General features: G+C 34.4%; 1 protein-coding gene across 1 annotated transcript; it reads left to right on the top strand.

Moving 5' to 3' along the window:
• The first annotated feature begins 2,697 nt into the window (after window positions 1-2,697).
• On the top strand, window positions 2,698-10,695 carry LOC132296478 (glycine-rich protein DOT1). The gene is made up of 2 exons (XM_059794677.1): window positions 2,698-2,911; window positions 10,026-10,695. The coding sequence occupies exons 1-2, from the start codon at window positions 2,698-2,700 to the stop codon at window positions 10,163-10,165; spliced, it is 354 nt and encodes a 117-aa protein (XP_059650660.1). The 3' UTR covers window positions 10,166-10,695.
• The last annotated feature ends 11,460 nt before the right edge of the window (window positions 10,696-22,155 follow it).

A 22,155-nucleotide genomic window follows, 5' to 3' on the forward strand; every position in this document is an offset into this window, starting at 1 on the left:
GAGAGTTTCTGCATTTCTCTCTCGAATTCTAGATTTCTGAATTCTCCATTTGTGTTCGTTCCTTCTTCCTCCAGGCCTCTATTTATAGGATTCTTGGATTAATAGGATGATGACACGTGTTATCTACTGAAAAGGATAAAATAATGACTGGGCCGGGCCAGTTATATTATGATAATTATCTTTAAAAATAATTATTCCAAATATATTTTATCAGGAATAATTATCGGTTTATTTAACCATCTGGGCTGGGCTAATTAAATATTTTAAGTAGACTAAGTTTGGGCCAATTAAATAACTTAATTAACCATTAGGCCCATATTTAATGGGTCCATTTGTCAAAAACCAAAGCCCACTAAGATTTTAGTGTCTACAGGCAAATCGAGGAACACCAGGAACTTCACTGGGAAACAAACCTCTGTTGAAGGAGTTTGCAAACAGATTAAAGATTGTATGAGGTTAAAACTGTTGTCTGGATTGTTCTAGTTCGAGGTCTGTGGAAGCTGATTGGAGCCTTCTGAACTTAGCTATCAAGGTGAAGCCTCCATAGTCGGATCTTGTGTTGTGTCTCTGCTCTCTGCTATATGATCTTTTTGCTGCTTTTGCTTTCATATGTTAAGGTAGTAATGTTTGGTTGGTGGGTGGATGGGCTTGTTTTGGGTGCTTTTGGGCCAGTTTGTTAGCCCGCTTTTGGGCCAGTTTGTTAGCCCGTTTTGGCTTTCTGTACAATTCTTTTATCAATGCATTAACTTACCAAAAAAAAATATCATTCTATTAAGAAAGGGCAAAAATGGTATTAAAAATAACTTATCCGGTTCTGGGACTTGTTTTTTTTGTAATTTTATGTTAGGAGAATAAGAATGTGGAGCGCCAATATCAGTTGCCATATTTTTTCTTTCTAATTTGTGCCACGTGACTTAAGCTGCTTGATCAATTATTAAACACAAAATTGCAATTTCCTAACTAATAAGTACAAGTTGGAATACATATGTTAATTCATATTAGGCTGACCCTTTGATCCTGTTGATTCATACAAGTAGGCTGACTTTGGACTAAAATGTCGGTTAAAGCGGGAATTACAAGCTGAAGTGTTGCGTGATAATTAACCTAATTCAGTGAATTAAGTGTTTATCTAATGAAGTGTGTTTGATAATACGATTTAAATATCATTAAAAATGGTAAGTACCACTTAAAATGGTGTAAAATTTTAAGTGAGAGGAAAAATTTTAAGAAATATTTACTTTTAATTACCATTTAAAAACTTTAGTATTTAAAATTCAGCTCTTAAAATTTTCAGTATTTATTTTTTAATTTTATAAAACAATAATATATAAGATCTTAACTAATATGTCCAAATTTTCTTTTTGACAAAACAAAATAGGGAGCTGCTATTCGCGTTCCAAAATAATACTCAAACAATCCACTTCTATATATATTTATAAATAAAATGACAAAAATAGCCTTGAACTATCCAAATACGTCTATTTGATTCTCTCCGTATATGAATATATATATCATCTCAAATACTAGAAGTAAGAGATCAATTAGAAGTCAAACTAGAATAGTTCTAAGAAATTTTGGAGCTTCAACCAAATATATAAAAAGTATATACTGTATGTAATTGTGATACATATGAACATATATACAATCTCAAATAACGGAAGGAAGAGATCAATTAAAAATCAAATTCAATAATTCTAGAAAACTTTGGAGCTTCAACGTTAACTAATAGTGTCTATAATATGTTTCAGTAATATTAAAAGACTAAGATGAAAAAATTCAATTGTGCTTATACAACCGTTATCGCAAATTGCAATAGAAAAAATTCACTCTCTGCAAACTTAATTCTTACATTTTTATAAGCATTCGCCTAAATCAAGCCTTATATGTGATTTTCTTTTCCTTTTTATTTATTCAAATAAGCATTCGCCTAGATACCTTCTCGATCCACAGCATTGATGTGACATAATGACAAGAAAACCCTATTATTTTAAAATTTAAAATGTATAAAGAACAAATAAAATAAATCTTAACTTTCTCTCTATTGTATTAATAATCCCAAATGGACATACTTCATTTTCTTATTGTATCACATAAATGTTGAGGTTCTTCAAAACCGGTGCGGAGGCAAATATTGTTCATATTCTTGTTCATTGATATGAATTGATAGTCCTATAAAATAGAAAAAGAAAAAGCACTTATTTTTTAATTTTCCTAAAATAAACTATTTCATTTTTTAAACATTTAAATTGACAAATTATTATTTCTTTAATTAAGGTCTCATATATGGATGTTTTAGGAATGCAAAATCATGCACAAAGTCATACTGCCCATAAGGGGTGTGTGTTTACAAAATTTCTATATCCCAATTATTATTTCTATGCTTTTTAATCCATTGAACAGAGTCATGAAGTGAATGAGAATGTTCCAACTTATTTGAATCCTAATTAATTAAAAGTGATGCTTCGGATTCTACATAGTCTAATCATCTTACGGACTCAAAGCTGCCACGTAGATATATCCAATTCTATTATTATTGGAAAAGTATCCCATGCTTTGAATCAATTGCAATTCTTATGTTTACAAGATGATTATTTATAATTTCAAGTGTGGTCCATTAAATGAGAGCTTATCTAAATCCTTGTTGATCAATCTCAAAGAAAATTTAATCAGAAAACATAAACTCTAAACATATTCCAAATGGGTGGCAAAGGTGGCAGCGGCGGTGGCGGCGGAGGCAAAGGTAGTGGCGGTGGCGGCAGTAAAGGTGGTGGAGGAAGTGGAGCAAAAGGCAGTGGAGGTGTTGGTGGAGGGTCTGGAGGAGCGATGAAGGCGCCTGGTGGTAATGGATCATACATATCAAGGGCCGGGTTTGAGAGCAACCCTCAGGGCTACTTTTCTGGTCTGCATGCTGGTGAAAAGGCCAATAAATAAATAAATGTTACTATCTAATTATATATGGGATGAAATAAATACTGGTGTTTTATGTTTAAATTAATGAAAAAATATATATGAAGTTATGTGTTATAATTGCTTTTAGTCATGAATTGCTTACTTCTTCTTAATTCTCACTTGTTGAAATGTGTAATTTTGATGGGAAGGTTAACCAGCTGCTTATTTGTAAATTAACTTAAATTAACAGTTGTCTGGAAATCAAGAAAAGAAACAATAATAATAATAAAATAAATAAAATGGCATTAGTACTCTTTATTACAATCTTACTTGCCCAAAAAATATATATATACCCGGAAAATATATTTTTTCGGAGTATATATTAACTTTTTTGGTAGCCTAGCTCACATATACATATAATATCCATATATATAAATTTAACTTAATTTTTTTTCTTGATATCCATTTTTATTTTTCCTTTATTCGGAAAATAATAAGTCACACAACTACTTTGTTCCCTATTGGGATACCACTGAAGGCTACACTCTTGTCCTTTTTTAATTTCTTACTTTGCCCACATATTTTCTCTTATATGAAATCCTGAAGTTAGTACTATATATATATATAAGAAAATTGAAATTGAGCTGGTCAAAATAAAATTCATGGGACTATCTTCCCTTTATTTATTTATGTATTATTATTTTTTGGTATGATATAGTTCATTGCAATTTCCCTTGAATTACCCATTCTTTGGCTTCTACAAAGTAGATTGACTTTGGATTAAATTGACAGTCAAAGTGAGAATTATAAGATCTGAAATAATATGTCCAGTTTCATTTTTGACAAATCAAGATAAAATAATTATATATATATAAAATTTATGTTACCTCATCAAAATCATGAATAATTATGTTACCTATTAAATTTTAAAATTTTATATTTTATTTTAAATTTTATTAGTACTATTCTAACTTGAATTCAGTTTTAAATTTGGAGCGTATTTGGGTTGGTTCAAGTTGAGTAGCTTTGGTTGCTGAAAAAGTTGGATAAAAATTTTGTACTTAAAGTCGAGCTAAATATACAACCTTCATGAAATTGTTAAATCTATATTTTGATATATTGGTACATAATTATTTGTAAAGATATGTTCAAAACTTAACGTGTTAGTTGTACATGTAAAATCTTTTCATGTAAATCAAACACAAGTATAAAATTGTGTTTGTAAAATTGACAGTAAGATTAAATGAAATAATATAAAATGAATGACTTAAAAATTAAATATTTATGAAAAGGATATTAAAATTCACACCCAAATCGTTTCTTTTTTTATTTATAATAGTTTGCCTTATAACAATGGTAAGAGGGGTTGCATTGCACACCTGTTGATAATAAACCTAAGTGAACCGTATGTATATTGTATTTATAATTTGTTAAATATTATTTGTATCCATATTTTTTGAGAAAGAAAAGAGCAATGTTAGCTGAAACTTTTTTGGGATATTGGAGTAAACTAAAAACAAAAATGCATTGATTGGCAACCCAATAGGTTTGATTTGGGATATAATTTGAAGTAGAGAAAAGTGTTGAGACTTGAGAAGAGAGATAATGTGATGAACATTCTGGTTATTTGAGGGTAAAATTGTCATTAGTATAATATTTTAAAACCTAAATTCACATACTGTCTTCTACGATAAGAATTAAGCAAGGTGCCTACAGCCACTTAAAATTTTGGTGCATAATATTTTAAGTGGTAGCTGAGCAATTTTTCATACCAAATCGCATTGATTGGGAACCAATAGGTTTAATTTGGGATATAATTTGGAGTAGAGAAAAGTGTTGAGACTTGAGAAGAGAGATAATGTGATAAACATTATGATTATTTGAGGGTAAAATTGTCATTAGTAAAATATTTTAAAACCTAAATTCACTTACTCTTCTACAATAAGAATTAAGCAAGGTGCCTGCAGCCACTTAAAATTTTGGTGCGTAATATTTTAAGTGGTAGCTAAGCAATTTTTCATACCAAATCGCAGTGACTTTAGGTTTAAACCTTTCTGCTAGACATCCACCCATCATATTGGGGTAGTCGATTTATTGATAATGACTGCGAAGAGGACTCTGAAAGAAAACTTTATCCTAGTAGACATCCACGCATCATAAAATCTAATCATGGTATTGATATAGGTTCTATCAGTTTCGCTCAAAAGTGAGCCTAATTGAAGAGGTCTCAACTGTGAACGCAGCGAATAGGATCTTGAGATATGACGTAGAGGGGGTGAATATATAGGTCGGTTCCCAATTTTCGGCTTTTTCTAACTTTAAGATAGATTCACTCAATTCTTTTCTATTGAATGCGGAAGCTAATATATCTAAAATATATTAAATCAAGTACAATTGGTGAATTTATTTATTCGTTGTGTTAAGCGCGACCCATAAATATATAAATCAGAAATAAATAAATAAATTATTTTTAAATAAATAAATAAATCTAATTTATTAAATAAATAAATAAGCAATCAATCACCCCTAATTGATTTTAACCAACCTATAAGTGATATACTATATCTGGTTAATTGCCTTGAACACTTAAGCATGTACGTGAATTAATTTCGACATTATATTAATATAAGCATGCATCAATCACAAAGCAATATATAGGCATTTAAGAAGTGCAGTAAAGTAAAAAGAGATAGACATATACGAGGAAAAACCTCTGAACCCGGGATCAAAAAACCTCTGGAGCCTTTCACAAGGCTAAGAAGAATCCACTATGAAGAAAGAGATTACAACCAGTCCAGTTCCACACCAACACCAGTTAACCTCCAGACTTAATCAAAATTGAGTTCCAACCCGAATTGTTTACTGCAACTGCTTATCTATTTCAATCCCAACCTTTCACTTCTCACCTTTGGATGGTTTAATAATTGGAATTTCAGTACATGTGTTAATGTTGAAAATGTAAGTATGTACCGCAACAATAATATCTATAAGGCCCAGTTCCATCATGCAATTTTTCGTTATTTTTTTATTTTTGATATTTTATTTTTCTATGTGTGGGGACACGTGACGTAGGTTTCCGGGAGTTGTTTGGAGCGTTTCTTTGAGTTTAGAATCATTATATACTTTTTTGGAACCGTTTAAGATATTTTTGGTTTTCTTGCCTGGGAAGTCCTATGTAGGCCCAGGGCCAGGTAGCACCTGTTCCTCTTCCATAGAAGTCATCATGGCTTTTCCTTCAATATTCTTCCGAGGCTTCTTCGTAAAATCCCACCAGTCAGGTTAGCCAATAATCTCGTAGCATCGTTGTTTCGAATGTCATTATTCACCACAATGAGTACATACTTGCCCTCTAGATTTTCTAGTAGCCTAATTACACTGATTTTTCAAAGGGCCTGATGGTGGTCCTTGTCGAGTTTGGTTAGCTATCATCGCTGAGCTCTCTGAGATTGGATGAGATTCTTCCATCGCCTGCTTCTGCTGATACTCTTTCTAGACATATGCATACGCACTCTCGATGTCAAGCTTTGGATCTTTTCGTAGAATTTCTCCATGAACCTATTGAGAGTCAAGTCCGCTTAGAAAAATATGAACTTGAAGCCTCGCCCTGGCCGAGTGCAATTTAACCACTCATTCTTGAACTGTTCATACCTGTGACATAGTCCTGTAATCAATCTCCTAAAAGCTAGCAACAAGTTCATTATAATATGTTGGCAGAGGGCGACCATTCTGCTTGGTAGAAAAAGTCCTCTGATTCAATTAAAAAATACACGTTTCATCCGATCCATTATAGAAGGTCCTAGACAACACTTCCTATATCTCCTTAACTGTGGGAAGATGAACAAATCACTGCATCAATGATGGGATCATCGAGACAATGAGCCAACTCTTGACTCGATGATTTTTGGTCATCCATGCCTCCAATTTTGAATCTCCAGGTGCGGGCCTTTTCACTTCTCCGATGAGATACCTAGCCTTATTACGAGTGCTAATCCGCATCTCCATGAGTTGAGACCGTAATGAGTAATTAGTCTCATCCAGTATAATTCCAGTTGGAAATGCAGAATTGTCTTGGTGGACTATGATTTGTAGTGACAGAGTCGGGGTTGGTACGGTAGTTGCACCTGAAGTAATCGCCATTTAAACTAACAACAGGAATAAAATTCGAAATATGATATTTGGAATACGGAATATGAAGAAGAAGAAGAAGAGAAGAATAAAATTCTTATTGTTGCTCTGATTCCATGTCAAAAATAAGAGAGAGCAATTGTATATTGTACTGATATATGAGATATGAGATACACAAGGATTTATATAGGTGACGAGATGTGTGGCCTATATGGTAAACCTATACATGGTTAGAATATATTACACAATATAATAATAATATATTTTACTATCCTAATTAATTACCAAATCAATTTAGGAGAATTTACATAAATACATTAGGAAATACAACTCATGTTGATAATCTCTGTGTGTGTGTGTGTGTGTGTGTTTTGTTTTTGTTTTTGGTATTAACAACTTTCATATTACGAGTTCTTATTGATCAGAGTGTTTATATATGTGTGTTTGTGTACATGATTTGGCCCTATAGAAGAAATTGGATTGCCTTCTATTATTACATAGTTTGCTTTTTAGTAGAAGAAAATTACAATGTTCTTATTAATTACAATGCTTGCTTCCTTTTTTCTCTTCAGCACTGTAGAAGAAATTGGATTGCCATTTGTAATTTAATGGTGTTAATGGCCAGAAATCATAGAACATGGGTGGAGTACACATTCTGGATTTCATCCAGGGAAGAAGAATTCCCAAATGAAAACGACACCGTTTTTTAATGAGTTATTATTTTATTTTATTCAGAAGGGTATTTTAGTCTTTTCAGTCATGCATTAACAACTTATGTATCATAGACACAGACATGGGACATGGATACAACAAGACACAGATACATTGACATGCCAAATTTTTAAAAAGTAGGACACAGTACGACTTTGACACGACTATATATAAATATGAATTTTTATTTATAAATGTATTGAGTAATAGTATTATAAAAATTTAATTCATTTATAAGTTTATATAATAGTTGTAATGGCTTTTATATCATGCATACCATTATTATACTATTTGTCATAATAGTGTTTTTATTTTAAATGAATAAATGTCATTTAATGCTTGATATCAATTTTTCTTAAAGAAAAAAGTTAAACACTTTAAAATATGTTCATATTATTTTCAAGATTACCGGGTAAGCTTGTATTAAAAATATTTGAAAGAGTTGGCCTAAGTGTCTAAAGTAATAATTTTTTTAATTTTTATTTTATTTATGAACACGTGTACGAGGAGTGTTCGACAAGTGTCGATGTTCGACGCGGACACGACACGGGTACAACTCCTTTGTAGGAGTGTCCGTGCTTCATGGATTAACGGTTTAGTAAAATCTGGCCCTCCTTTGCACCTAAATTGAATGTTATGGAGTTTTGAGAACATATAGGAGGTTGCATACTCTATATGCATACTATATATAGGGGTATTTTTGCTCGCGACCCTGTAATTTATACTTTACAAACCAAAGTGACCAAAGAGTTAGAGAAGAGGCGATGTCTGAGGTGATGATGGGAAAGAATGTTTAATAAGAGTTAACACTTTTTAAAGTTAAATTACGAATTTTTTCCCCCTGAATCAGATGTCTTTGCCTTTTCTCAATCGATACTATAGTAGATTTAAATTACGAATTTAATTTCCCTCCTAAATCTCATGTCTATTTGATAAACATTTTCTGTTGAATGCCTCTTTGCCTTTTCTCAATCGATACTATAGTAGATTTAAATTACGAATTTAATTTCCCTCCTAAATCTCATGTCTATTTGATAAATTACACTAACATTTTCTGTTGAATGCCTAAATAATAAGAAACTCTCATATAGTTTCAAAAATAACACTGACATGATAACCTCTCTTGTAATTATGGTAAGAGTAACACTAATCTCATCTCTCATAAAATCAGTTAGTATTAATTGTTTAAATCCTTCAATATTATTTGTTGATGTCATTCTTGAAATTTACTTAAATCTACTTTTTGCCTTGTAACTTGAAAATAAATGTTTTTGTCCATGTGTTGTAATGATAAATAATAATAAAAATATAATTGGTATAATTGCCATTTCACACATTTAGAAATGGGTTATTATTGTTATTCTTTAAACTATATAGATGTGCCTGTTTTTTGAGCATTTAACAAGAAAGGTCTTAGTAATCAACCCAAAAACATAAAATAAAAAATAATAATAGAAAAGAAAAAAAATTGAAAAGTAAATGACAATGTGACAAAAATGAAAAGTTGTTTGTTGTATTCATTTTGCATTAGAATATATTTGTTGACAAGTTTAGAAATAAAAAATAAAATTAGATGATAATTTGAGCCCGTAAAAAATCAAACAGTAGTAATTTATTCTGTTTGTAATACAGGAATTCGCTAAATAAGGGTGCCTTTAATAACGTTTTCGTTTTCTATTTTTGCAGTCGCAAAGAAACAGAAACATAATTTTGTTTTTCGAAGTAAAAACAGGAGGCAAAAATAACATTTAGTAATGGTGAATATCCATGTAAAAATAACATTGATTTACCAAAGGTGACGTTTTGTATTCACCTTTGCTAATACCAAGAAAAAAAAAAAAAAACACAAAGGTGAATATCCATGTAATAAAAGGTTCAATTTAGGAGTTCACTTGGCTCTTGAATCCATTGAACCGAGTGAAGTGAATGAGAATAGTCCATCTTATTTTGAATACTATAAGAAATTAAAAGTGATGCTTCGGATTCCACAAAGTCTAAGTCTATTGGACGGTGCATGCATCAAGATTCAAGACAATTCTTATGTTTACAAGATGATTATTTATAATTTCAAGTGTGGTCCATTAAATGAGAGCTTATCTAAATCCCTCGTATATAAACTCGGCCATCTCGTCCTTCTGTTGATCAATCTCAAACCAAATTTGATTAGAAACACAAACTCTATATAACCATATTTCAAATGGACGGAAAAGGTGGCAGTGGTGGTGGAGTCCAAGGTGGCAGTGGTGGCGGCGGCGGCGGCGGCGGCGGCGTCCAAGGTGGTGGAGGAAGTGGAGCAAAAGGCAGCGGTGGTGGTGCAGGGTCAGGAGGAATGATGAAGGCTCCTGGTGGTGATGGGTCATACATATCAAGGGATGGGTTTGAGAGTAGCCCTCAGGGCTACTTTTCTGGTGTGCATGCTGGTGAAAAGTCCAATAAATAAAATGTTACTACCTAATTTTAGGGGATGGATGAAGAAGTTTCTCTTTATATGATGGTTCATAATGAATTCTGGCTCTATTTTGTTTTTATTTTTATTTTTATTTTAAATTAATGAAAAAATATATATATGAAATTATGTGGTATTTATAATTGCTTGGTCCTTCGTATGTTTTCTGGTCTGCTTGATTGGTAGCCCAGCCTACACAGACCTCATTTTCATTTACACTTTGGTGTATAATTTATAAAAATTTGTAAAATGCTCTCTCCGAAAATTTTCTTTTCTAAAAATCCCTCTGATTCTCTCTCTCTCTTTTTCTCTGTTTTTTTACTCCAAAAAATTTGCATTCTCTTTATTCATTCAAATACTTATTATTATTATTATTATTATTATTTAATCAAAGTTCTTTCATATTTTATTTCTTTTAATTTTAACTTTTCTTTGTTTTTCTTTTTCTTCATTTGTTTTTGTTAATTATATAAACAACAGTAATGAGATTTTATTTTATTTTTTTAAAAAACAAATATAATATAATAAAAAAATTCAAACATTTTTTTTATAAATAGTGCAACAAATTAAATACCAAACATGTTTTTATTTTCGTAAATAGATGGTTGATTTAATTTCAATAGCCTATCTTGCTACAAATTAATTACATTTGATCAAAAAACTAGAAGTTGGTGGAGTATTTAGGTTGTTTCTCGAGGCAACTTATTAGGCAGTAGCTTCCAGTGTTACTGGCCATTAATCTAATTGTATAACCTTTCTGTCCCAAAGAGGGAGGGAGGGATGGGTGAATACTTATCTTGTCGAAAACAATATTTAAGAAAATGAAAACAAAATATTATGTACACTATTATACTCCTTGTTATAAATGAAATTTAAACTTTCATATGCGTGAATTTTTATTATTTTTATCACATTCAGTATCTTCTAATTTTAAATTAACTTAATGCTTTGAAGATGGAAAAATAATTTCTGCAAGGCCAATTTAATGAGATTCATGTCGGTAAAATGTAAGTAGTTGACAAATATAAATGTTCCTTTATTCCATGTCTAGGAAGCACTTACACACCTAAAAGGGCAAAGAATTTGTGTCAACACTGACAAGCGCCAGACACGCCCCATCACGTGTCGGATACGTCAAAATACATGTCCAAATATTTTATATTTTTTTGAATATCCGGACTTTTTGGGGATTTTTAAGAAAATTTTAGAAACTATGTTGAGTTGAAGTGTAAATTCGCTTCTAATCTTGATAAAGCCATTCAGAATCAATTGGCAAAAGGTCAATTTACACGGTAGATTTGTATTTATTTATTTATTTATTTTTTTACACCATAACATTGGTAGGTAGATTGAGCCTTATAATTTAGTGCAAAGTACAGTTTGAGCATATAACACCCATATCATTTATTATTTATATATAAGTCCTAATTGTTTTAAAAAATGTTGCAAAGAAGTCCTTGTCGTCTTTGATAGCTAGGTTAGAAATTGGACATTAGGAAGTCATGTGCAACGAACATATGTAGGCTTAGGGCTCTATATTTACTAAGTATTTGACTCAAAGTCCCATAATTTCAAAAAAAAAAATGAGGTTGACTAAATAGATGACATGGACATGAACTTTTACTGTTTAATATATTGTGTAACCTAAAATATCATTCTCCCTATTCCAATTCTCACTATTCCAGCACATTTACCTTATTGTCCCCCTTTAATTTACTCACCCACTTTGACCATTGCTGGCCCTAAAATACACTCATTTGTGCATCAAAACCAATCTCACGTATTATTTTAACACCAAATGGGGGTCCTACCGGGTGTGCCAAAATATATTCGCGCGGTTTTTGGCCTTACGCCGATCGATGGACTCTTGCTGATGTGCCAGAGTATTTGTATAAAATACTTAAAATTATGAATTGAACACCAGTCTATCTCTTTTCCGATGGCTGACTTCAGGCGAATGTGTGGGAGAGAGAATAGTAAGAACTCCTAGCAAGGTTTTTTTTCTGCCTTGTCTGTAAGAACTTTTTATAAAAGTGTTAAAAGAAATAAAAATGCAATTTAAAGTAAAGAACTAGCTGAATTGAAATAAACAATAAAGGAAACTGACCGAATTGAAATAAACTGAAAAGTAATGTTTGCAACGGAATGGAATGGCCGAATTGAAATGACTACAATCTGATCAAAGATTTGTCATTGAATCCGTTGCATAAAACAATGATTAAATTTGTGAATAGCATAATTAAGCATTGCAAAAGAATAGTAAGTTACTAGAACTTAGTTTCTTCGAATGAAATTTGCCATTTGGACAAAAGATTTGAAGATAAAATGACGTTGAGTCATTTGATGAATTTTGGATTCATATTGTTTTGTGGGTGGTGCTAAACAAATTGAAATGGAATTACAATACTTCTATTTATAGAAGTCCTATCTAACTAATTTATCATTATTTCTTGCTAGAAAATCTCTTCCCTTGATTCTCTCTTTTTTGTAATTCAAACTGGGTCAAATTTTGGAATACTTTGCCCTTTTGTATGCCTTCTTTCAGTTTCCAATTAAAACCTTCATCTGATCATTCGCTGGAAAACTTCCTTGCTTTAGTCAACTTCAATTGCTTATTTTTTAGCAACTACTTTCTATGAATTTGGCAGCTATATCTTTCCTCAAATGGCTCAACCTTTGGTATCATATCAAAGCCACTTGTCATTTTTAGATTTGTCCATGTAATGACGCAGCTGCCATCCTTCATAATCTTTCCTTCTCAACTAGAATTCTTATTTTATAGGAATGTAGTTGTCCAATTTTACCAAAACTCTAATATCTCCTTTTTTCTGATAACAACCCAATTTAAAAAAGGTCAACTATTTGTTGCTATATTTCAGCAACAACCATATCCATTAGGTGGCTAAAATATATCTTCCTATATTTGCTCTTGATATTTCCAAACTGGCTGATCCCCTTGACTCCATATTAGAAATACCCATCGCTCCTTATTGGTCCATGTCATCGCTGAGATGGCTGCCAAGTTTTAGTGCCAACAAATGCCCTCTAAATTTCAAATGTCTTATCAGCCACTCAGGCTGATAAGATTTTTGGAATTTTTATAACATGAAAGAAACTGGCAGCCAGCGAGCTTCTAGACTTTATTTCTTCCCGACCACCTCTAAGTTAGTCTTTATTTTGTGTCATGCAGGACTGACAGATCCTAATTCTTCTATTATTCCCATATAGTTGGCTGATACCTCTTAAAATATTGGCTATTTATAAACCCATGATAGACCCACCATTGAAGTTTCCCAACTCTACTAGTAAGGTATGATCGTGATCGGCCGAAATCAGGTTGTTATGTAAGGTCATTTGGGCCGATCTAATTGGCTTCTCTATTAGAAGAACAACATTCTGCTAGCATGAAGCTTTTTTGATGGCTGATCCTCTTGAATTTTAATAATCCCATAGAGCTTCTGAAAGCACACTATCCCATGTTTTTGAATAGTCATCTTCTTTAATGATTTAAGATATATCAGCCGGAAATACCAAGAATAATATTTCTTTTGTGGCCGATTTTTTCTCGACCGAGTAAACTTTCAGAATGTTAGCACCCATGATGGCCTGACTCCTCCTTGATTCTTTATTTGGCACCTCAACAGCTGGCCGATGAAGCATTATCCTCGGCCAAAGTACCTTTCTGATTAACCCATTAGCCAGACTTCTTTTCATTGTGGCCGATACTGGTCGCCCCAGTTTATTTGTTCTTTTGAACAAAATAAGATTCTCTTCGTGTAGCACTACATCGGCCACATAAAATTTTCCATTAAATGGCCGATTTATTTTCTTCCACAGATTTCTCTTTAACTTAACCTTTCTTAATTTCCATCCCCGCTTTCTTTTCTTGAAATTCGGTTGAAGTCGAAAAGCTAAAAGAATTCTTTCAGCCAATGATGGTTCTGGCTGAGGATTAGATATCACTCTCAGCCAAGTATTCTAGTAATCTGGCCGATTTGATCCTGAAATTCTTTTACCTTGATAAAAAGTGAATCTCTCTTGAACACTTCTGTTAGAAAACCGAGTTTAGAGTTTTATTTTATGAAAAAACTTCATTTTGCCTCGGTTAATACCTTTCCATTCAGGGCAGCAACCGTGTTGTATGAGAGCCTTGACATTTGGAATGGCTGATGGTGTCCTCTCGGCAACCTTAGGCTAATTCCCTTCATCAACCTTCCTTTTGGGAGCCTGGCTGATCACATTACTACCTGCTATGAAAAGATCATTGTCGATCCCCATGACTTCATCATCCACTCCCTTTTTGGCCGATACGGTAGATGTTCAAGTGCCAAATGTGGCTGTTTTTGCCTTTTTGTACATTAGCCGGCCTATTCTCCCAAGGTCATTACCATATTCTTGCTTAATAATATCAACTACCTGAACATTATCAACCGCCGGCTGATTAGGATGATCAACGACTGGTCGATCCTAATTTACCACTAGTGGCTTATTTACTATTTGTGGCTGATTAGCTATCGACTACCCCCCGAGTACCAAAGGTTTTGGCTGATATACCACTGGCAGCTGATTTTCCACTAGTAGTTGATTATAATTCGGCCAGCCTTGTGGTTGATTAGCCATCGGCTGCCCCCCGAATATCGAAGGTTGTGGTATAGAAGTAACAGGCTGATATTCTGGCCATTCTTATTGCGATTGATTTACCACTGGCGGCTGATTATAATCCGGCCAGCCTTCTGGCTGATTATTCATCGGCTGCCCCCCAAGTCCAGACTAATATACCATTGGCGGCTAATAATAATTTGGCTAGCCTTGTGGCTGATTATCTATCGGCTGCCCCCCAAATATTGAAGGTTGTGGTCTGGAAACAACAGGCTGATATTCTGGCCATTCTTATTGTTATTGATTTACCACTGGTGGCTGATTATAATTTGGCCACCCTTCTGGTTGATTATCCATCGGCTGCCCCCCGAGTCTAGACTGATATACGATTGGTGGTTGATAATAATTCGGCCAGCCTTGTGGCTGATTAGCTATCGGCTGCCCCTTAGTCCCCGTTGATATACCATTGGTGGCTGATAATAATTCAACCAGCTTTCTGGCTGATAAGCCATTATATTTGGTTGACGCAGAACCATCAGTAGCCACGGCTGTGATGGCTGAGTATCCATTGTAGGCTGAACAAATTGTGATGAAATTGGCTGAGTGGCCGATTCCGGATTGTTAAAGCTCCCAGCTTGAGCCAACCTCTTCATAATAGGGGCTAAAAGCTAAGATACTATTTCATGCAGGCCATTTTGACTTGCACTCATTCTTCCCATCGCCTCTAGCAAAGAGCTTGTCTGTATTTGAACCATTGATACTTTTGATGGTATAGCTAGTTCATCCACAGTGACCAAGGTAGAGCTATCAACCTGAGCTGGCTGATGTCCTTCTTCCATCGTCTGTGGTTACGGCCTTAGAGTTCTTCGGCCACGGCATTGCAAATTATTTTAACACCAAATGAGGGTCCACCGGGCGTGCCAAAATATGCTCGCACAGTTTTTGGTCTTACGCCGATTGATGGACTCTTGCGGGCTTGCTAGAGTATTTGTATAAGATACACAAAATTATGAATTGAACACCAGCCTAACCTGTAATACCCCTAATTTTAAAAAAGATAGTCTCAGCATTTTAATAATTATTTTATTGTATTTTTATTTGCTTGTTTATTTGTTTATTTTAATTAATAAATTAATTGTTTTATTTAATTGAATTGTTTGTTTACTTGTTTATTTAATTGTTTTTTTATTTTCTTTAAATGGATTAAATTAGTTTTAATCGTTTAAATGGTTTATTAGTTTATTTAAATGAGTTGATTGGATTAAATTAGTATTATTAATTTTAATGTGAAATTAGGGTTTTACTCTTTTATGAAATCACGTTGTGGCCAACTAGGATTTAATTAGGGTTTTTCGTCCCTAATTATAAGTAGACTTAGGTTTTATATTTGCCTATAAATATACTATTATAAGTCTGCAAAAGGGTTGTAGAATCCTATTCACGTACAGAGAAACAGAGAGAGTATTGTGAGAAAAATAGAGGGATTTCTGTTACAATTTTGGTTGTGGATTAAAGGAAGGACCTAGGAGGAGGGAAGGTTGAGTAGTAGGAGGTTGATAGAGAATGGACGTCATCGAAAAACTTAGGAAGACAGCGACGAGGTTTTGATTCAAAATCTCACAGGCAAGTTTTATTCTTTTTCTCTCCCCTTGGCCTATGTTTTGTGTATACCTAGATGATCTCTAAGAGTTTAATCAGATGTTAAAGGAATCTTGCATGCTTAGTATATGTAAGATTATTTGCCTGTATGTGTTTAATTTTATCTGGAATAGTTGTTGCAAAATTGGATTTCATCGTCGGACCTTAAAGCGTAATGAATTGGTAATTGTTTTCGTTGTTGTTTTTAGTGCAAACTGATTTAAATAAAGGACTGGGATGATACTGGATATATTTTAGACTCTTAGGTTCAGTTTTAATGAAGAACAGAAGAGTTGGAAGTGGCCGGAGATGAAGTAGAAGGCCAGAGAAGGTTTAGGGCTCTTAAAGAGGGGAGAGCCAGCTCCATGGAAGAGGGAGCCGGCTCCCTCAAGTGTAGAGCCGGCTCTGGGGGATGTAGAGCCGGCTCCAACCCCTCTAGAGTCGACTCCAGGGGGCATGGAGCAGGCTCCATGCATGACAGAGCCTGCTCTTAAGTTCTGAGAGCAAGCTATCTTATATTAGTGCAATTTGGAATTTTTTTTGGGCACTGTTTGGACGAGTTTTGTATTCTGAACTATTTTGGGGAATGTATTGAGGGTTTTAAATAAAATTTCATGGAATATTAAACCCTCTAATTGCATAATTTATTCTATATTGCTAATAGAATGAACAATATGAAATTAAGCAACTTTGCATGTTGTTAACAGATAGAAAGAATTAAATTGTTTAATTTTGTTTTAACAATTTAATGGACTGTAGCATGGACTATAAACCTGGTTTTGGATGCATAATAGGGTCACTTATTTATCAGACTTGATCTATGCATACTCTGGATTTTAATTGCTGAAATATTAAACTCTATTATGCAATTACATGGCTTGATGTTTTGGATTTTAATTGCTAAAATATTAAACTCTGTTCTACAATTACATGGATTATTATTTAGGACTTTAATTACTGAACTATTATATTATGTTCTGTAATTTACATGGATGTTATGGATTGTATGCATCGGTATGGGACGGTGGCATACTAGGGGTGGTTTAGCTCAAAATGCTAAGACCTACCTTATTGGAATAAGGGAATGGATTGTAAAATATTGAATCCTACTTATATTTAAGTTAGATCAACGGAGTATGTTGAGTGACTTCCTGAATTAATTTTTATTTATGGTTAAGTCAGATCAACTCAGTAAGTTAAGTGACTACTTGGATTAATTGTTATTTATGGTTAAGTCAGATCAACTTAATAAGTTGAGTGACTAACTGGATTATAAATCTTATGTTAGATCAATGAACAATTGAATGACATACTCTGGTTTTGGATGGATTTTAAATATATAACTATGGTACCACGATATGAGCTTGAGTCTTAGGATCGTTAGTTAGGGAGCGTATATGCATTAGGATGTATAGCTGGCTATGACGGTTGAGGTGTACCCTGTTAGGTCTAGGTACTCAGGCCCACCTCTAGTGCATTTTGCATTTTGCCTTCTATTCAGGTTGAGACCCCTTTGTACAGTGAGAGTCCCGTAGTGTGGATATTTACATATATATATATACACACATATATATATATATATATTTGGACTAAATAGATATTGTTGAGATATCTAGGATGTATCAGCGTATCGGGTCTCTGTTTGAATTGTAGTTAGAATAGAACTTATTCATGGACCTAACCCATTATCATTTTTCAGGTATCGGATGGTTCCAGTCTTAGGGCTTGTTTGGGCTAAGCAGAGATAGTCATTCACTCTATCGATGACGTAGGATTTCATTCCATGTTTTAGATCTAGATTTTATCTTCAGTTGTTTATATTCAGTTGGGATTTTATTTAGGGGTCCACTAGGTGGATTCCCGAGTTGTACTCTGGAAGGTTTTGGGAAGTTTGGATTATTGTTAATCTTTCACGTTTGAGTTTTTAATATTAGTAATTCTTTCAGCTTTATTATTTATTTCTTAAATCTTTTTGTATATCTTATTTTATTTAAATATTAATTGTTTGATATTCCCTCAGGTTTGGGCTTGGACCTGATCAACCCATGTCTTGGATTCGAGGGGTATCACAATTGGTATCAGAGTACTCTAGGTTCAGTGTCTCTAGGATTCTATCGTATAAGACTTCCGCGTAGCATATTCTCTTGTTTAGAGCTTAAGTTTAGGATTCATTGTATTCCTTTACGTTTTGCTTAGAACGTACTGATGTCAAGTTTATTCTATAATTTCAGAATGTTTGGTACTAGAAAAAGGATGTGGTCTGCGATGAAAGCAAAGAAGGACCCATGGAAGAAAAAAGTTACTCCGATGATTCCCTTGCAAAGGCCGACCAAGAAGGCGGAATTGGAGACCAAGGAATTGGTTCCAATAGGTGTTGCTTCGAAGTATAAGTCAAGGAAGGTTTCTGGTGTGCGAGATTGGCCACCTTACTGTGGACCTAATACAACTTTGGTGGTGCTTGAAGTTAAGCCAAGTGGAGAGGAAGACCCCAAAGAAGATTAGGATGGAGGAGATACCGGAGCGTCCAAGCTGGAGGGTACCGGAGTTCAAGGATGAATGCTCTTTTAAGAGTAAATTTAATTACTAGTAGTAGTGGAGATATTAGTAAAAGTGTAGTAAGGATTTAACCACGTACACTAGTACTATGTTAAAGAATATTTTACGATGATTCTTTTGACAGTTTATGGTTTAAAGAAGTTCTTAAAAAAGTGAACTGGTGGTTTTGGTTTTTCTCTTGTGTTTGATGAGAGCATTTTAGTGATAGTTACATTAATGGTTTTATTAAACTAGTTTCGAATGTGATTGTCGCGATAATAAATGATTATCACAGTAGAGTGAGTGGTTTTTGGATAGGCAAACAAATATTTGCTTGTAAGTACGTTGTTTGAGACGGGATTATTACTAAGGAGTTTATAAAAGAACTTGTGTAAATCAATATGGTAGGTTTGATTTCGAAAGAGGAATTCCCAGGATAGAGCGATAATCTAAAAGTGAGTAGATTACGGAGTATTTTGTAACAGAGTAGTCTGAACATTTGGGATATAGTTTAATGGTGCCACAAGTATACGATAGACCTCAGGGTATATCTACACCTTTAGGCGATACTGCCATTATACATAAGAGTGATGGGCCTATGACACTAGATATTGGTAGATTCAGATTTCTAGCCAATATATTAGTCCTGGACATGCACATTTATGATGTGTTACTTGGGATGGATTGGTTATCGCACTACAATGCCCAAGTTAATTGATTGACAGGTCTATTATGTTCACCATACCTGGTCAGGATATGTTTGTTATCGCTATGCCATGTTCTAACGGGGTTACTAGCATTTCTTTGTTTATATGGAGAAGGAAACAGAGGAGGAGATTACTATAGCATTGGATAGCACACCAATTATACAGGAATTTCTGGATGTATTTCAGGAGATTCCAGGGTTGCCACCTAGTCGTGAGATAGACTTTGTGATAGACTTAGCTTCAGGCACTACGCCTATTGCTAAGACACCATATAGGATGACACCAGTGGAGATGCGAAAGTTGAGGGATCAAATTCAGCAATTACTAAGCCAGGGTTTTATTCGTAGAAGTACTTCACCCTAGGGAGCACCGGTTTTGTTTGTGAAGAAGAAGGACGATTCACTTTGCCTGTGTATAGATTATAGGGAGTTGAATAAGGTTACTATACGTAATAAGTATCTTTTGCCCAGAATTGATGATCTTTTTGATCAGTTGAAGGGAGCTACGTACTTCTCTAAGATTGATCTGCGTTCTGGATATCATCAACTTCGGGTTAAGAAGCAAGATGTTTATAGGACAACGTTTTTCACGAGATATGGTTCTTATGAGTTTCGTGTCATGCCGTTCGGGTTGACTAACGCACCAGCACTCTTCATGGATTTAATGAACAAAGTCTTCAGGGCTTATTTAGATCAGTTTGTCATTGCCCTCATTGATGGCATTTTGACTTATTCAATGTCAGAGGACAATCATGTTAGACACCTTCGCATAGTCTTGCAGACGCTTCATGAGCACCAGTTATATGCCAATTTTGAGAAGTGTGAATTTTGGCAACGGGAAGTGAAGTTTCTGGGTCATGTGGTGTCAGAAAGGGGACTAACGGTAGATCCAGCCAAGGTTTTTGCAGTGGTAGAGTGGGGGACAGCTTACTTCACCTACCGAGATCGGGAGTTTCCTTGGATTAGCATGATATTATCGTAGGTTCATCCAGGGGTTCTCAAAGATAGCGAGACCACTCACTCATTTGACGAAAAAGGGTGTACAGTTCATGTGGGATGAACATTGTCAGAAAGCTTTTGGACGAGCTAAAGCATAAGTTGACTTCTGCATCGGTTTCGTCTACACCACAGAGCGGGATTGAGTATCTTATTTATACAGATGCTTCTTCGCAGGGTCTTGGATGTGTTTTGATGCAGGAGGAGCAACCGATTTTATATGGATCTCGAAAACTTAAGCCTCATGAGCTTAATAATCTAACACATGATTTGGAGTTGGTAGCTGTGGTATTTACCTTACGCATTTGGAAGCATTATCTATTGGGAGAATCCTTTAGGTTATTTAGTGATCACAAGAGTCTACAGTAATTGTTCACTTAGCAGGAGCTGAATATGAGACAGCGCTGATGGTTAGAGTTTGTGAAAGACTATCATTTCTCTATACAGTACCATCTAGGGAAAACGAATGTAGTGGCAGATGCACTTAGTTGTCGACCCACTGCTAGTCTTTCTACTTTATTCACCACTGAGTGGAATGCTTTGAAGACGGTGGATGAGTTATCGGATGCTTTCATGGCTTGCTTGGTAGTTACACCTTCTATTATTCACAAAGTTTTGAAGGCGCAACTCACGAATCAGCAGTGCATTGACAAAGTTGCAGAGATCACTTCTGGGGAGGTCCCATTTTACTATGTTGGGACTGATGGAGTGATAAGCGCCGAATATTATATATTCAAGTGCCCTAAATTGCATTAGTTAAGTCCATCTTTTGATTATTTATGTAGATTATCTCCATTTCCATGTTTTTATGCATTTTCAGGTTCATTGGCCAAAAAGAAGCAAGTTTGAAGTTTTGTTGTAATTTTGGATAAGAAAGGCACAATGCTGAAGCTTGGCAGCAGTGGAACCTGACTTTTGTCACCATTTTCGACCTAGCAAACTCAAGAACTGGACTTCTATCATAACATAAAAGATTTATAGCTCTGAATCAGCTTTCCAAATCTTCAAGCGGTTTGTCATTCGGAGTTCGGAGCAGAGAGTTATGATCTTCTTATTAGAGGTGCTCAGAACTTCCTGGCAGCAATGAAAGTCTGCCTTGTTCTTCAATTTCGACCAACCAGACTTGAGAATTGGATCTCCACCAAAACATAAAGTTTTTAGATCTCTGAATTAGCTTTCCAAATCTTCAAACATTTCATCATTCAAAGTTCAGAGTGAAAAGTTATGGCCGTTTTACCAAAGTAGGTCCGGGCGGAGCAAACCAAGCATAGGGCATTCTGCCCAATTTTCGAGTGCTCGAGGCCTTATTTCGAGTGCTCGAAAATAGGGTAGATTGCTTCATGAGATCAGCCACTTGTGCTCAGAAATTTGCTAACTTTGGATGCTCTCTTTATGAAGTGGTTGGAGATGTTTGTTGGAGGAGAGAGAGGGCTTTTTGGGTAGATATGTTATCTAAATAAGAGAGGGAGAGCCACACATTCTATTATCTACATTTTTTTGCTAGATTCGT

The sequence above is a fragment of the Cornus florida genome, unplaced genomic scaffold (genome assembly GCF_030987335.1).
Source record: "Cornus florida cultivar Cherokee Brave unplaced genomic scaffold, ASM3098733v1 CherokeeBrave_3.0.0_Hap2_Chr02, whole genome shotgun sequence".
Lineage (NCBI taxonomy): Eukaryota > Viridiplantae > Streptophyta > Magnoliopsida > Cornales > Cornaceae > Cornus > Cornus florida.